Raw genomic sequence first — 15,971 nt, forward strand, 5'->3', positions numbered from 1 at the left:
TCTCAGGGTTCGGGAAGATAACATTGTTCGTCATCTCAGGGTTCGGGAAGATAACATTGCTCGTCATCTCAGGGTTCGGGAAGATAACATTGTTCGTCATCTCAGGGTTCGGGAAGATAACATTGCTCGTCATCTCAGGGTTCGGGAAGATAACATTGTTCGTCATCTCAGGGTTCGGGAAGATAACATTGCTCGTCATCTCAGGGTTCGGGAAGATAACATTGTTCGTCATCTCAGGGTTCGGGAAGATAACATTGCTCGTCATCTCAGGGTTCGGGAAGATAACATTGCTCGTCATCTCAGGGTTCGGGAAGATAACATTGCTCGTCATCTCAGGGTTCGGGAAGATAACATTGCTCGTCATCTCAGGGTTCGGGAAGATAACATTGTTCGTCATCTCAGGGTTCGGGAAGATAACATTGCTCGTCATGTCAGGGTTCGGGAAGATAACATTGCTCGTCATCTCAGGGTTCGGGAAGATAACATTGTTCGTCATCTCAGGGTTCGGGAAGATAACATTGCTCGTCATCTCAGGGTTCGGGAAGATAACATTGTTCGTCATCTCAGGGTTCGGGAAGATAACATTGCTCGTCATCTCAGGGTTCGGGAAGATAACATTGCTCGTCATCTCAGGGTTCGGGAAGATAACATTGTTCGTCATCTCAGGGTTCGGGAAGATAACATTGTTCGTCATCTCAGGGTTCGGGAAGATAACATTGTTCGTCATCTCAGGGTTCGGGAAGATAACATTGTTCGTCATCTCAGGGTTCGGGAAGATAACATTGTTCGTCATCTCGGGGTTCGGCTCACAGGAAGTGACGAGGATCCTGAAATTCTGCTATTCTCTGTAGCAGCCGGACACTTCCTGTGCTAGGGTGACACGCACACAATGTATTGTATCTATGAAGGAGCAGCGTTGTCACCCTAGTACAGGTCTGCAGAACACCTCCCCCTCTCCTCACCTTCATAAAATAGGAGGAAGGGGTTCTGTAGTTCAGAGGAGAACAGGACAGGATTGAGGTTTCAGTGCAGAACAGGAAGGTATCAGAACACTGGAACCAACGTTTATTTTTGGGAGAGATGTAACAAACCGGAGAAAATGAGAGACATTCATTGTTAGGATTTAAATACATTTTATTATACAGAATGGCTGGAAGCGGAATTAAACCCAAAAGCAAACCTTCATTATAATGCAGCTCAATAATACTTCGATGTGACGGCTGCATTCGTTTTCTCTTTTTATTATTTTTTTCCTTCTATTTTCATCTGGTGATCCATCCAGTAAGTCTGTTTTTCAAAAGAACGCGCTGTCCTGCAGAACGTATCTGATGGAGGGATGAGACAAACCATTTACCACTGGCAGGGGTGCTTCAATGATCAGCTTTTATTTATTGATTTAAAACCTTTATCCCAAAAACAACAAAACTCTTCCTGTAACTGATTATAAAGTGTGAGCCGGAGTTCAGCTTCAGTTTGTTAGTGTTTAACCACTTGCCTACCAGGCACTCCCCCCCCCCCCCTTTCCTGCTCAGGACAGTTTTCAGCTTTCAGCGCTGTCACACTTTGAATGACAATTACACGGTCATGCAACACTGTACCCAAATTACATTTATATCATTTTTTTTTTTTTTACACAAATAGAACTTTCTTTTGGTGGTATTTTATCAACGCTGGGTTTTTATTTTTTACAAAAAAGAAAAAAAGACAGAAAATTTAGAAAAAAAATAAATATAGTTTTACTTAATTTCTGTCAGTACATTTTGTAAATACGTAATTTTTCTCCTTCACTGATGTGCGCTGGTGAGGAAGCACTGATGGCCACTGATAGGTGGCACTGATAGGTGGCACTGATAGGTGGCACTGATAGGTGGTGGCACTGATGGCCACTGATAGGCGGCACTGATGGGCCCCGATGAGGCTGCACTAATGGGCACCAATGAGGCTGCACTGATGGGAACCAATGAGGCTGCACTAATGGGCACCAATGAGGCTGCACTAATGGGCACCAATGAGGCTGCACTAATGGGAACCAATGAGGCTGCACTAATGGGCACCAATGAGGCTGCACTAATGGGCACCAATGAGGCTGCACTAATGGGCCCCGATGAGGCTGCACTAATGGGCACTGATGAGGCTGCACTAATAGGTGGCACTGATGGGCACTGATAGGCAGCACTGATGATCACTGATAGGCAGCACTGATGAGCACTAATAGACAGCACTGATAGGCAGCACTGATGAGCACTAATAGACGGCACTGATAGGTGGCCCTTGTAAGCACTGATTAGCGGGCACTATCATGGAAGGACGTCATATGACACCCTCCCAGAACTGTCTGGCTGTGCTGTAGCCGTCATTCGGCTATAGCGCGGTTGGCAAGTGGTTAAACCTGCAAGTCTAACACACCCCCTTCCCCTAGACTGACAATGCTGCTGTCTTCTGTGCTGCCTGTGCTCCTTCATCCAGAGTGGGGCGCTCTAATAGAAGAAGTGTGCCAGATCCCCAGTTAAAAAGAGCCTGAAAAAAGAAAACTAATGATTGGTAAAATGAAATAGATGACGTTTTTTGGTTTGGGGTTTGGAGTTCAGGAATCCACCACAGCAAAGCAACACCTCTGACCACTTGGTTTCTTCCATGTCTGTTTCTATAAGGTTTTTACATTGCCAATGCTGACACCTGCTGGAAGTATTTATGTATAGCATGTAGGGCTATTTAAAGTGGACTTATCTTTAACAAAGGATTTATGTCAGAGTGAAAATAAACTCTGGTTAAAAAAAAGGAAAGAAAATTATATTCAATACATAGTCCTAACTCCAAATTCCTTTTTATTATTTTTATTTATTTTTTTACTGCTGTGATCTGACTTCGGGGATGGACACGTTCCTTCTCCATGGTCCCACTGTATGTTGGAATGTAGCCCCCCCTCTCATGCCCCCCCCCCCCCTTAGATGGACTATTGGATATGTAATGTACACAGCGCACAACCAACATGCACTGCCTATTCTATAAATGGAAGTGAGGAAGGAAAAGGAGAGGTTTGGGAGCTCACCAAGGTAATTACAAGGAGTAAGAAAAAGTACGTAGTGTCACTTTAACAATCGGATGTCTGGGACAGTTTTCTTAAAAAAAATTTACACGTTAAAAATCTGCATTTTTTTTTTTTTGCTAGAAAATTACTTTAGATCCCCCAAACATTATATAATTTCTGAAAGCAGAGGCCCTGGAAAATAAAATGGTGGGCACAGTAATTTTTTATGTTGCATGGCACACTAGGTTCACATTTATGCGATTTGTAGCACGTTTTGTAGTTTGCAGAAACGCACTAGAGTCCATTTAACCACTTTAATACCGGGCACTTCCCTCCCTTCCCGCCCAGGCCAATTTTCCCCTTTTAGCGCTGTTGCATTTTGAATGACAATTGCGCGGTCATGCAACACTGTACCTACACCAAATTTATGTCATTTTCCCCCCACAAATAGAGCTTTCTTTCGGTGGTATTTGATCACCTGTGCGATTTTTACTTTTTGCTAAACAAATAAAAAAAGACCGAAAAGTTTAAAAAAAAAAAAAAAAATTTTGTTTATGTTATACCATTTTGTAAATAAATAATTTTTTTCCTGCACTGATGAGCACTGATGAGACTGCACTGACAGGCACTGATGAGGAGGCACTGATGGGGTGGCACTGATGGGGTGGCACTGATAGGCGGCACTGATAGGCGGCACTGATATGCGGCACTGATATGCGGCACTGATATGTGGCACTGATAGGTAGCACTGATATGCAGCATTGGTGGGCACTGATAGGCGGCACTGCTGGGCACTGATAGGCGGCATTGATGGGCACTGATAGGTGGCACTGACGGGCACTGATAGGTGGCACTGATGGGCACTAATGGGCACTGATAGGTGGCACTGGTGGGCACTGATGGGCACTGATGGGCGGCACTGATCGGCACTGACGGGCGGCACTGATGGGAGGGCACTGGTGGGCAATAATGGGCACTGGTGGGCGACACTTAAGGATGGCAATGATGGGCACTTGTGGGCAGCACTGATAGGGAGGGCACTGGTGGGCAGCACTGATGGGGTGGGCAATGGGGGGCTCCCTGAGCCCTGATTGCCATCCCTGGTGGCCATCCCTGGGGTCATAGTGGGCATCCCTGGTGGATCTAGTGGCATCCCCCCCCCGAGGGTCTGCACTGGTAATCAATGATCTGATTACCAGTGCCGACCCCCCCCCTGTCAGGGGAGCCGCCGATCGGCGCTCCTTTACTCGTGCCTGTCAGGCACGAACTAAGGAAAGCCGATCAATGGCTGTTCCTATTTACTATGTGACCAGCCGTGATTGGACACGGCTGATCACATGGTAAAGAGCCTCCGTCAGAGGCTCTTTACCGAGATCGGAGATGCAGGGTGTCAGACTGACACCTCGCATCACCGATCGCCGCTCTGCGCGCCCCCGGGGGGCGCCCAGAGCTGTGTTATCCTGCCGCCGTCATATGACGTCCGGTCAGGATAACTCAACCACATTCCCGCCGTCATATGCCTATAGGGCGGGCGGGAAGTGGTTAACATGGTTTCCTATGGGACACGTTCACATCTGTGCATTTTGCAGCAGCTGCATTTTTTGGGAAGGGGGAAGGGGAAGGGTCAGGGTCCCCCTCTCCCAACCCAAAATCCAGAAATCATTGCAAATCGCGGGACGCCTGTGCGATGCCCATGATTTGTAATGGCACCCCAAACGCTGTGCGATGTTGCCGCGATTTCCGCCTGCCGAATCGCGGTAACATCGCGCAAACAAAATCGCGGGACGCATAACGCCCCAAAGAAGCTCTTGTACCTTTTTTTGGGCGTTATGCGTCCCGCGTCCACAGAGGTTGGGGTGCCATTACAAATCATGGGCAACGCACAGGCGTCCCGCGATTTGATTTAATGTTTTGATTGAACATTTAATTTAATGTTGATTTAACATTTAATTATTTTTATTTATTTATTTTTTATATTGCATTTATTTTTATTCTTTTTGTTTTATTATTACCTTTCTTTTTTTTTTTTTTTTTATTACCTTTCCTTTTTTTTTTTCTTCTTTTTTTGATTTACTGATTTATGTAAATCAGGAGTTTCAAACGGGCCGCCCTCCTCCAGCTGTAGCAGAACTGCAAGTCCCAAAAGTAGGAACAAACCTACCACAATGGAGGCTTTTAAGGTCTGATTTTCCTCTGTGTGCTTCTTTCAGGCCCAATTCACACCTAGCGATTTGGAATCGGGGGCAGAATCAGCGCAGTTTTGCCCGTGATTTTAAAATTGTGCTAAAATCTGGGCAAAATGTGCGACACGCAGTTGGGTGCCAGTCATTTTTTAATGGCACCCCAAACACGCCGCAATTTTTCCGTGATTGTTGCACAACAAAAAAAAGGCATGAAAATTGCAGAAAAATTAGCGAAAAAAAAATTGCATGAAGCTCGTTGCCCAAATAAGGCGCGGGGGCTTCTTTTTCACAACTAATGTGCATAGGGCAGTCCATTGAGGTGAAGGCCCCTTTCACACTTAGTGGTTTGGAATCGCGACTTGGGACATCCGAGTCACGTGACAAGTCGTACCTCATGTTTTCCAATGATAACCATTTATTTATGTGCAACTTAAAGTCGCAGAGACTTTAAATTGGTTCATGCACTACTTTGGTCCGACTTTCATGCAACTTGTGGGCCATAAACCACAATGTTAACCCTCAGAAGCTGCATAGAAAATCGTACCAGAATGTTATACAATGTAACTTGTGTGCAACAGTGGGTCTGACTATGCAGAGGGACAACAAGTCACATCCAAGATGCAAAATTGAGTCAAAGTTGCATCAAAGTTGACCTTCATTCACACTTGTGCGGCTTGTCATGCAACTTTGGACATCAAAGTTGCATGACGAGTCGTTCCCCATGTTTTCCAATAATAACCATTCATATTTGTGCGACCTAAAGTTTCAGCAACTTCTAAGTAGTTCATGCATTATTTTGGTCTGACTTTCATGCAACTTGAGGGCCACAGACTTCAATGTTAACCATCAGAGGTTGCATGAAAGTCATACCAGAATGTTATACAATGTAACTTGTGTGCAACAGTGGGTAGGATTATGCAGAGGGACAACAAGTCACATCCAAGATGCAAAATTGAGTCTAAGTTGACCTTCGTTCACACTTGTGTGACTTTTCATGCAACTTTTGACATCATAGTTGCATGACGAGTCCTTCCCCATGTTTTCCAATAATAACCATTCATAAAGTTTCAGCATCTTCCAAGTAGTTCATGCACTACTTTGGTCCAACTTTCATGCAACTTGAGAAACACAAAGAAAAGCGCACCAAGTGCAGACAATTTTTATTTAGAAGTATAAACATCAAGTGTAGCAACTCACAAGAAGCCACGATTTTAGGGCTGTAACATCATTCAATGTTAACCCTCAGAAGTTGCATGAAAGTCGTGTCGTACCAAAATGTGACAGTTGTCCATTATCACTGGTCAAAGCCAAAGGTATCCAAGCCGCACCCATCCAAAGTTACATCAAAGTCGTACTACAAGTGTAAACGGAGCCCAAGCAGCTTATTCCAAAACTAGATCACTTTGATAATTATCTACTCAACATCTTGAGGTCTATTCACATACAAGTGTAGCCATTTTTAGAGGACACCGGGATGTCCTACACCAGACCATATGACACCATAAGTCACCATATCTGCACCTCTAGTTACTAATTGTAATGGACCCTTGAAAGACTCCAAGCACAGCATGGAGGGGCTCAGAGAAGGTGGCCTTAAAGGTGTGCAAATGTCTCATTGGGTCTCCCACCTCATAGAAGGAGAGCTGGCCAGCCTCGTAATCCAGATAGATCCGGAATTTATGGCCAGAAGGCTCATAAGATGAATAGATATGTTCACCAGCATGTATCATGGTATAGTTATCCTTCCACCTCCGCAGGCACCAGGAGTCATTGTCCTGTCCAATCATGCTGATGCGGTTTTTCCGGTTGATGCTGGGGTAACACATTCCCACTTTCCAGCGATCCGACCGACTGGTGTCCACCTCCCAGTAATGCCGCCAAGAGGAGAAGCTGCTGAGACTTAGAACCCCGCAGTGCTGAAGTCTCTCTGGTGTTTTCGGATAAGGAAGTTCTATCTTGGACCTGAAGGCACTTTTTAGGTTGTCGGATATCCAGAGGTTATTGGCCGCTGTGCAGACGTCCAGCATTATGTCTGCAGGTTTTTGTATCCACATCTTTGCACTTGTTACTATGTCCGATAATTTACCTAATGCATTAGAAATCAGATCCTCCCGGAGATCAGGAAATTCTGGGTCATCGGGCAGTGCCTCCTCAGTGTCACACAAGTCTTTGTCTAATTCCTGGTCCTGTAAGACTGTTAGCGGGTCGGCCAGGTCACGCAGCCCCTCGAAGTGACGAATCTTCCTGGACAGGTCCTCCTTCTTTGTTTCCAACGGTTGGCTTAGACCAGAGACCGTCTGTGAAATCTGCATTTCCCATCTGGAGATCTCTTCGGGGACCGTCTTCTCCAGATCTTCCAGCTGCTTCTTGATGTTGCTAAGCTCGGCAGTGGCTTTCTGTGTTACTTTGGTGGCTACTTCTTGAGCTTTTGTCCGGCGTTCCTGCAGACTCTGGACTTTCTTCTCAATCTTTTCTCGCTTCAAAGTCACCTTCTCCAGCAGAGGCTTCAGTTTCTTCTCGGAGGCCTCCTCCAGGGACCCAGCCTGGTGTCCTCTGTGTTCTCCATCCAACCTGCAGGACGCGCAGACACACAGAGAGTCATCGGAGCAAAAATATTCCAAGATCTTCCCATGGACAGGGCACTTTCTCTTTCTGAGGTCAGCCGTTGGTGGCAGTAAAGTGTGCCCCACCGTCTCGTTGTGTTTCCTCAGGTGATCGTCACACAGGGAGGTCTCACACTGCTGGCAAGACTTCACGGCCAGAACATGGAAGTCGCAGTAGGTACAGGAGATGACCTTCCCGCTCTCGTCTGGTTGGCCGGCATGGAATCTCTCTGCTATTCTGCTGAGGACAATGTTCTTCTTAAGTGGTGATTTTGATCGTTGTCTGCATTGTGGACAGGTATAGACTCTGGACCGGTCCTTTTTATTAATTAGATGATGGATACAGGCCCAGCAGAAACTGTGTCCGCACCTCAGAGTCACAGGATCCCTATAAACCTCCAGGCAGATGGGGCAGTTCAGCTCCTGTCTCAGGTCAGCGGATGCCATGATGAACCATCTGAAGCCAGAAATGAAAGTGAATGTAAGTTGGCTTCTGCTAAACTATAAATACAGAAAGTAATCTGCCAAGAACTGACTCATCACGTCTTCATCCATACAAAGAAGTCAACGCCTCCCACATACCTCCCGCATACCTCCCAACTTTCTGAGATCAGAAACAGGAACACCTTATATAGCACACAAGGCAAAGGACACGCCTCCTGTTACCTGGATCATGAACAACCAATACACAAAGATGATTTGTTTTATCTCTACTTTCCTTTAATATTTTTAAAATAACAAATGCAATCATTTATAGGCTGGATGAAAAGTTTATTGCTGTATGCAAACAATACCATCAAACTAAACAATAAATGTATTTATAGGAGGTCCAAATATCAGGCAAGAAAGAGGGACAAACAGGGAGGAAAAAGAGACAGAGGCAAGGAGGCGGGTTCAGTGGAACCGAATCCCAACTCCTTTGAAGTCAATAGGAGCCGAATGTAAAAAAACCAAAAGCCAATTTCTAGGCCAGTGGTCTCCAAACTGCGACCCGATGTGTCCCTTTGCCTACCTTTATCCAGGGGCAATGTTCCTCCCACTATGAGGAACTCATTCTTCCACAATCACCAATGATGGGGCACCATTCCTCCCACTGACACCAATGATGGGGCATCATTCCTCCCACAGACACCAATGATGGGACACTATTCCTCCCACTGGCACCAATGACGGGGTGCTATTCCTCCCACTGGCACCAATGACAGGGCACTATTCCTCCCACTAGCACCAATAATGGGGCGCTATTCCTCCCACTAACACCAATGACGGGGCACTATTCCTCCCACTGACACCAATGAAGGGGCACTATTCTTTCCACTGGCACCAATGACGGGGCACTATTCCTCCCACTAGCACCAATAATGGGGCGCTATTCCTCCCATTAGCACCAATGACGGGGCACTATTCCTCCCACTGGCACCAATGACGGGGCACTATTCCTCCCACTGACACCAATGATGGGGCGCTATTCCTTCCACTGGCACCAATGATGGGGCACTATTCCTCCCACTGACACCAATGATGGGACACTATTCCTCCCACTGACACCAATGATGGGGCACTATTCCTCCCACTAGCACCAATGACGGGGCACTATTCCTCCCACTGGCACCAATGACAGGGCGCTATTCCTCCCACTGACACCAATGATGAGGGATTATTCCTTCCACTGACACCAATGATGGGACACTATTCCTCCCACTCTGTCGGTGCTCAGACCATACACCGCACACTGCATCAAATTGGTCTGCATGGCTGTCATCCCAGAAGGAAGCCTCTTCTAAAGATGATGCACAAGAAACCCCGCAGACAGTTTGCTGAAGACAAGCAGACTAAGGACATGGATTACTGGAACCATCTCCTGTGCTCTGATGAGACCAAGATAAACTTATTTGGTGTCAGATGGTGTCAGGCGTGTGTGGGTGCAACCAGATGAGGAGTACAAAGACAAGTGTGTCTTCCTACAGTCAGGCATGGTGGTGGGAGTGCCATGGTCTGGGGCTGCATGAGTGCTGCCGGCACTGGGGAGCTACAGTTCATTGAGGGGACCATGAATGCCAACATGTACTGTGGCATACTGAAGCAGAGCATGATCCCCTCCCTTCAGAGACTGGGGGGCAGGGCAGTATTCCAACATAACGACCCCAAACACCTCCAAGACCCCCACTGCCTTGCTAAAGAAGCTGAGGGTAAAGGTGATGGACTGGCCAAGCATTTCTCCAGACCTAAACCCTATTGAGCATCTGTGGGGAATCCTCAAACAGAAGGTGGAGGAGCGCAAGGTCTCTAACATCCACCAGCTCTGTGATGTCATCATGGAGGAGGGGAAGAGGACTCCAGTGGTAACCTGTGAAGCTCTGGTGAACTCCATGCCCAAGAGGGTTAAGGCAGTGCTGGAAAATAATGGCGGCCACACAAAATATTGACACTTTGGGCCCAATTTGGACATTGTCACTTAGGGGTGTACTCACTTTTGTTGCCGGTGGTTTAGACATTAATGGCTGTGTGTTGAGTTATTTTGAGGGGACAGTAAATTTACACTGTTATACAAGCTGCACACTCACTACTTTACATTGTAGCAAAGTCTCATTTCTTCAGTGTTGTCACATGAAAAGATAGAATAAAATATTTACAAAAATGTGAGGGGTGTACTTACTTCTGTGAGATATTGTGTATGCTTATGTTATATGCTGGTTGCAGTAGTTCTTCTGCTCCCAGTTACGTTGATTCGATTCTTGATTAATTTCCTAGGAAGGGATCCCCTCTGTTCCCGGAGGCCTTGTCCTGGAAGGAGGCATTGCCAACTTTATTATAAAACCCATTCTTCCACTTTGTGAAGGTTCTGGTTCTCCTATTTTCTTTTCTCTTTCAGGTTTAGTGGAATACTTGGGGAATTTCCTGTTTGGGGAAGGTGGGGAATTTCCTGTTTGGGGAAGGTGGGGAAGGTCCTGTTTGGAGAAGGTCATTTCTCATAACCCCCAATAGAGGCCTACACTAACATACTTACCTTTCCAGCAGCCCACATCTTCAAAGGCTGCTGCATCTCTGCTCCTCAGCCAGACTGTTCGAATGAGTCGAATATTTTCTCCCCCTGCTGGCTTCCATGGTTCCTCCTACCACCTCATACGTGTTCTAGTAATGCACAAGCTTGTGGGAGGAACCACAGTGGTCGATGGGGGGAATTAAGTATTACGACATACGCGCCAGCAGAAGAAATCACAGTGGCCAGCAGGAGGAGCAAGCAATTGGACATGTGAGCCATTGGGAGGAACCACAGTTGTTGGCAGGGGGAGCAATCATTCTGATATGTGAGCCGATGGGAGGAATGCAGCTATTGGCGGGGAGGGAGCAAGCATTCAGAAATATCAGCCAGCAGGAGGAACCACGGTGTTAAGCAGGGGAAGAAAGCATTCAGACATATAAGCTGGTGTGAGAAACCACAGCAGCAGGGGGAGCAAGAAATTGAATGTACAAGTCAGTGGGAGGAACCACAGCGGTCAGCAAGGGGAGTAACGACTTGGACATATATGAGAGAGGGAGGAGCCAGGGGGATAAAGCATTTAGGGGTGCAAGACAACTGGAGCTTTTAATTGCATGAACTGGTGAGAGGAACCACAGCAGTTAGTAGGTGGTGCAAACTTATGACTCATCTGACTTGCAGCAACTGGGGAGCGGGCATGTGGGAAGAACCACAGCTGTCAGCAGCGGGATCAAGCATTTGGACATGTGAGCCAGTTGGGAGGAACCACAGCGGTCAGCAGAACTATAACAAATGACAGGGGAGCAAGCATTTAATTGTATGACCTGGCAGGAGGAACCACAGCAGTTAAGCAGGGTTGGGGCAAACATTCAACTCCTATGACTTACAGCAACTGGAGAGTGGACATGCAGCAGCAACCACTTCAGCCCCGGAAGATTTGGCTGCTCAATGACCAGGGCCCTATTTTGCGATTCGGCACTGCGTGACTTTAACAAACAATTGCGCGGTCGTGTGACGCTGTACTCAAATCAAATTGACGTCCTTTATTTCCCCTACAAACAGAGCTTTCTTTTGGTGGTATTTGATCACCTGTGCGATTTTTATTTTTTGCGCTATAAACAAAAAAAGAGCGACAATTTTGAAAAAATAACAATATTTTTCACATTTTTTTATATGAAATTCTCAAAAAAAATTATGTAAAAATCAAAATTTTTTAACAATTTAGGTCAATTTGTTTTCTGCTCCATATTTTTAGTAAAAAAAATCGCAATAAGCGTATTTTGATTGGTTTGCGCAAAAGTTATTGCGTTTACTAACTACGAGAAAGATTTATGTCATTTTTATTTAGTTTATTTTTTTTACTAGTAATGGCGGCAATCAGCAATTTTTAGCGGGACTGCGACATTGCGGCGGACAGATCGGACCCCTGACTGACATTTTTTACACTTTTGGGGGTACCAGTGACATTACTACAGTAATCAGTGCTAAAAATATGCACTGTCACTGTAAAAATGACACTGGCAGGGAAGGGGTTAACTTTATTGGTGATCAAGGGGTTAAGTGTGTCCCTAGGGGTGTGATTCTAACTGTTAGGGGGCGTGGCTAGAGATGTAATCACAGAGACATGCGATCCTACATAGCAGGATCGCATAGCCTCTGTGATGATCTAAGGGAGAATGACAGACTGTTGTGTTTACATCAGCCGTCTGTCTTTCTCCCTCTCCTGAGGGAGATCGCGAGTGGCCGGCGGACATCAGAGCCGCCGGTCAAACGCGCTGGCTCCCCAGGGAACGAGCGGGGGCGGGAGCGCGCCGGCGGCGGCGCACGCTCGTCCCCTACAGGCTCGTGGGCGAGTGATGTAGGTCTACATCGCTTTGCCTGTAGGGGGCTGACTGCCGCAGTTAATAGTCGTGCGGCGGTCGGCAAGTGGTTAAAAGCCCGAGAGGAAAAGGTCTTATCTCACTTATATGTTATCATCAATATCTCTCCTCATGTTGATAAACTTTCCTTTATGCAAAAATGGGAAACATAAACTTAAAGCGGAGTTCCGACCTCAAAATCGATTTTGGGCCATCTGCTTGCTGAGGGTCACCTGAAAAAGAAATGGATGCTCCCAATTTTTTCTTTTTTTGGTCACTTACTTTATTATAGAAGAAAATATACTCACCTTCCTTCCACTTCCTCCCTCTGTGGCCGCGGCCCGCGCCGTCTCTTTGCGATGACTCCTGGGAAATGAACGTCATCGCTCCCAGGAATCAATGCGCCTGCACCGGCCCCGCTCGTCACTTCCGGTGCAGGCGCGGCATTCACTGCTAAACAGCTTCTGGGCATGCCCAGAAGCTGTGCAGGGGTGCCGCGCCCGCACCGGAAGTGACGAGCGGGGCCGGTGCAGTGCATTGTGGGACTCCGACGTCACGGAAGAGGATACCGAAGAGGGACGCTGCGGCTTCAGCTGCCCACACCTGAGATGGCAGCGCTGGAGAAGAACTTTTCAAGGTAAGTATTTCTTCTTACAGGTAAGTGTGATCGGTGGTATTATACAGCGGCTCAATGAAATATATTCTATCCTGATGCTTCTCCGGACTGCTTTAGAGGTTGTGCATCCCCAGGAACTCTCTCACATGTATTCTGGAGCTGCAACAAGCTTTCTCATACATGGAATGAGATATTCACTCTGATTAATAAATTAGCTGCTAATTTCACTCTCACTTCTCCATTGTCTTTTATTTTATAATATACCAGAAATACAACCCCCCCCCCCCCCCCATGCAGTTACATTCACACCATATGTGTTGCCACACTCTGGACTATTGCTTTCCATTGGAAGAAAACTTCTGTACCATTCTCACAGATTTTATCAAGAATTGAAGAAATTAGACTCATGGAAAATATTTTTCACACATTGAATAACACAAAGAAACTTTTTGATCTAAAATGGAATCCATGGTTTATTTACAAAAATTCACAAAATGCAAAGACTACACGCCTATATATCACCATATCGTCCCGCCTATATATCACCATATCGTCCCGCCTATATATCACCATATCGTACCGCCTATATATCACCATATCGTCCCGCCTATATATCACCATATCGTACCGCCTATATATCACCATATCGTCCCGCCTATATATCACCATATCGTACCGCCTATATATCACCATATCGTCCCGCCTATATATCACCATATCGTCCCGCCTATATATCACCATATCGTCCCGCCTATATATCACCATATCGTCCCGCCTATATATCACCATATCGTACCGCCTATATATCACCATATCGTACCGCCTATATATCACCATATCGTCCCGCCTATATATCACCATATCGTCCTGCCTATATATCACCATATCGTACCGCCTATATATCACCATATCGTCCCACCTATATATCACCATATCGTCCCGCCTATATATCACCATATCGTCCCGCCTATATATCACCATATCGTACCGCCTATATATCACCATATCGTAACTTAGATTTATTCCCTTTTTCTAACGAAATACTCCTACCCATTACTTTCTAATGTTGATTTTTGGTTTGTTTTTGTATTTTTTTATTTTTATTGGCATTTTACATTATGCAACTATGACACATATATAAAACAACTTTATATGTTTGCCATAATCCAGGGATATAGAAAGTATGACCGTACCAAAGATTGTACAAATAATATTTTGTTTACTATCTGCAATGTTTTGCTTATATCTGAAAACCGTCTCAGTTTTTGTCATATAATGCGATCTTTGTAATACAAATTATTTTTTCAATAAAAGTTTGTAATAATAAAATCTTTACCTACATCTGACAAACCACTAGAGGGCAGTGCTGATAGGTGCAATGTTATTTGCTTTGTTTGCCCTGCCTTCATGTCAATTTGTGCTTCCCCCGGGTCCCATATGTTTCATGGGCAGACATTTGAATGTCATGTTGGGCCAAGATGAAAGCACAGCGACACAGAAGAACATTGGACTGGGAGAAGGACCGCACTGGACTCCATGAATTTTTATATCTGTATTTTTTTAAATTCATATACAGGAACAATTACCAGAGGACCAATAAAGAGAATCTAGGAAGAGGGGGGGGGGGGTGCTTCCTCTTTAGGTTGAAATGCCTGGAAAACATTTCTGTTCATGCATAAAAAAATTAAAATGTTTTTTTAATAACAAAATAGCAAAAGATTACAGAATAGGAAATCAGAATCTCCTCCCTTTAATTACAATGTAACTACATGGTTAAAGCATTTCTATATCCTATGAATCAGACAGGATTCCATATACCAATAATTTATATATATATATAATGTAACGTTCTTTCTTCTATTAATGCCCTAATATAGAAACATTACAGTAGAAAGATACTTGTAGATCAGTGGGGCTCAACCTGTGGGTCGAACGACCCTTTCACAGGGGTCGCCTAAGACCATTGGAAAAACACATATTTCCGATGGTCTTAGGCAGGGAATTCACAGCGGAACCTGAAAAAAAAAATGGCTGCGGCCGGCCTGACAGGTGCACTGTGCATGCGCTGCGGCAGCTCGGGAAAGCCCGTACAAGCTCGGCTATTTTTGGGCAGACGGCACATGCGCGGTGACGTGTTGGCGCCAGGCGGTGGCATTTTTAAATGTAAGGCGCCTTAACAAACGGTAAGTGAGACCCCTCCACAGCCCCTGCATCTCCTCAGAGGAAGCAGTGCTGCAGGCATGGCACAGGAGATTCTCCAGGTGAATCTCCTGTACCATGCCCGCAGCACTGCATCCTCTGTACTATGCCTGCAGCACTGCCTCTTCTGTACCATGCCCACAGCCCTGCATCTCCTACACCATGCCCGCAGCACTGCCTCTCCTGTACCATGCCCACAGTCCCTGCATCTCCTGCACCATGCCCGCAGTCCCTGCATCTCCTGCACCATGCCCGCAGCCCTGCATCCTCTGTACCATGCCCACAGTCCCTGCATCTCCTGCACCATGCCCACAGCTCTGCATCTCCTACACCATGCCCACAGCACTGCATCTCCTGCACCATGCCCACAGCCCCCACCCCATGGACCTCTTTACATTACACAGCCCCCCCCATGGACCCCTTTACATTAAACTGCCCCCATGGACCCCTTTACACTACACAGCTCCCCACCACACACCTCTGGACCTTTTTACATTACAGAG

General features: G+C 46.0%; 1 protein-coding gene across 1 annotated transcript; it reads right to left on the bottom strand.

The window, feature by feature from the left end:
• Nucleotides 1–6,656: 6,656 nt before the first annotated feature.
• On the bottom strand, nt 6,657–8,294 carry LOC309567284 (E3 ubiquitin-protein ligase TRIM39-like). Its single transcript, XM_082272683.1, has one exon. The coding sequence runs from the start codon at nt 8,259–8,261 to the stop codon at nt 6,735–6,737; it is 1,527 nt and encodes a 508-aa protein (XP_082128809.1). The 5' UTR covers nt 8,262–8,294; the 3' UTR covers nt 6,657–6,734.
• Nucleotides 8,295–15,971: the final 7,677 nt, after the last annotated feature.

This window comes from Pelophylax lessonae (assembly GCF_965119305.1).
Source record: "Pelophylax lessonae genome assembly, chromosome: 11".
NCBI classification, from domain to species: Eukaryota; Metazoa; Chordata; class Amphibia; order Anura; family Ranidae; genus Pelophylax; species Pelophylax lessonae.

What these genes read in the sequence shown, in the direction of transcription:
- LOC309567284 (XM_082272683.1), bottom strand. Translation starts at nt 8,261, where the DNA reads ATGGCATCCGCTGACCTGAGACAGGAGCTGAACTGCCCCATCTGCCTG.